Source organism: Gobio gobio, assembly GCF_949357685.1.
Source record: "Gobio gobio genome assembly, chromosome: 17".
Taxonomy (NCBI): domain Eukaryota; kingdom Metazoa; phylum Chordata; class Actinopteri; order Cypriniformes; family Gobionidae; genus Gobio; species Gobio gobio.
The window spans coordinates 51,814,146-51,815,724 of record NC_137110.1 but is presented as its reverse complement, the minus strand read 5'-3'; the positions used below and the strand labels follow the sequence as shown (position 1 = coordinate 51,815,724).

At 49.9% G+C, this 1,579-nt stretch overlaps 1 protein-coding gene across 1 annotated transcript in view; it reads right to left on the bottom strand.

Annotated features, from left to right (window-relative positions):
* Positions 1 to 205: 205 nt before the first annotated feature.
* nxph4 (neurexophilin 4) overlaps positions 206 to 1,579 on the bottom strand; it is a gene marked incomplete at both ends in the record, with an annotated part of 98,239 nt that continues 96,865 nt past the window's right edge. The window contains one exon of the mRNA XM_079841662.1: positions 206 to 982. Coding sequence (XP_079697788.1) covers positions 206 to 982 — 777 coding nt within the window. The remainder of the gene's footprint in view (positions 983 to 1,579) is intronic.

Sequence of the window (1,579 nt, the reverse complement as noted above, 5' to 3'; positions counted from 1 at the left end):
CTCCTTCTGAAATACATAAGCAGGGTCGGCAGAAAAACAACACGTTCCCTGTTGGTCTAACAGTCGACAGACGAAAACGGACGAAAGCAATAAATCAATATCAAGAGCTGAACGCATTAGGGTTGTTCTTTCTATGTACAAAGAAAACTTAGATCAAACGAAATCAACATCGAGTCCCGTTGACGGAGATCCGATCGGATCGGCTTCATCCGAGGTACGGATGTTCGCTCTGAAAGTTGTAGTCCGGACAGACCTTCTGCACCAGCTTGTAATCGAAGCTGAAGAAGGAGATGAAGATGCAGATGACCTTGAAGGGTTTTGCGCAGAGCCAGGATGAGTGGGACTGGGTGTTTTCGGTGAAGCAGGTCTGGGACGGGTCGTAGAGGCAGGGTTTGGGCTTCTTGGAGCGGTCCGTCTTCTCGTACTCCACGCGACAGTTGAAGGTTTTGATGTCTTTGGGGTCGATGGTGGACTGTTGCGGCGGGTGGAACTGGATCTCCGGGTGGAGCGGGTTCTGGAGAACCTCGAACTCCACCACCTTGGTGGGCGGAACGATGCTGACCGACACGTTCCCGAGGCTGGAGGAGTTGTGGCGGAAGTAGACGGTGAACGTCCCGTTAACGTGATCCACGATCTTTCCGGTCACCAGGAGGCTGAACTTCAGCGTCTTGACGTTGAAGTAGAAGTCGCCCCAGCCGAAGATCTTTTTAGTCTTCATGGAGGTTTTGAGGGAGGGTTTGCGTTTGGGTCGGTAGCCGGTTTGCTCCAGCAGCTGCGATTGGTTGCGGCTCCAGTCGTACGGGTTCTGGAAGCTGAAGGTGGGCGGCTTGGGCTTCACTGGCGCGTGGTCCATTGTGGAGAATATCCTGGAGGTCTGGTACGGAGGTTTGACTCCGTGCGGGAGGCTCTTGAAGACTGTGCTGGACGGTCCCTGCTCCAGGTAATCCAGAGATTTGCCCACCTGTTTCTCCAAGCCGTGCACCTGAGGAGACACACACACACACACACACACGTGGAGACGTCAGCGTTTGACAGACAGTGACAAACGTTGGACTTTCAATATGAAATATGATACAGGACTAATTCAGCTTCATTTGATTTGTAGATATTTAGTTAAACATTGAAATTTAAAAAAATATATATAAAAAACATTTAATTACATTATACATCAAAATTTAAATAACTAATAAATAAATATTAAGAATAAAGATGATGAATGTAATGCTGCGTTCACACCAAACGCGAATAGAGCGTCTGGCGCGAGTGATTTCAATGTTAAGTCAATGGAAAGGCGCGTTGACGCGCGTCTGGAGGTCCCGTGGCGCGGAAAGCACGTTTCGCGCGACGCAAAGGACGCGAATCCGTCTCATTCGCGCGTCCAGTTCGCGCGAATGACACGAGTTGGACGCAAATTGAGCGTCTTGCGCGATACACGCGTTACACGAGAGTGATGCTTTTGTGCATTCACGCGTTTGAAGCGAATTCGTGTCTGACTCCCGAGTTGAAAAATTTGAACTTTGCCGTCAATTCGCGCTGCGTTAACCAATCAGGAGCCTGCTCGCTGCGGTCACGTGGTAAA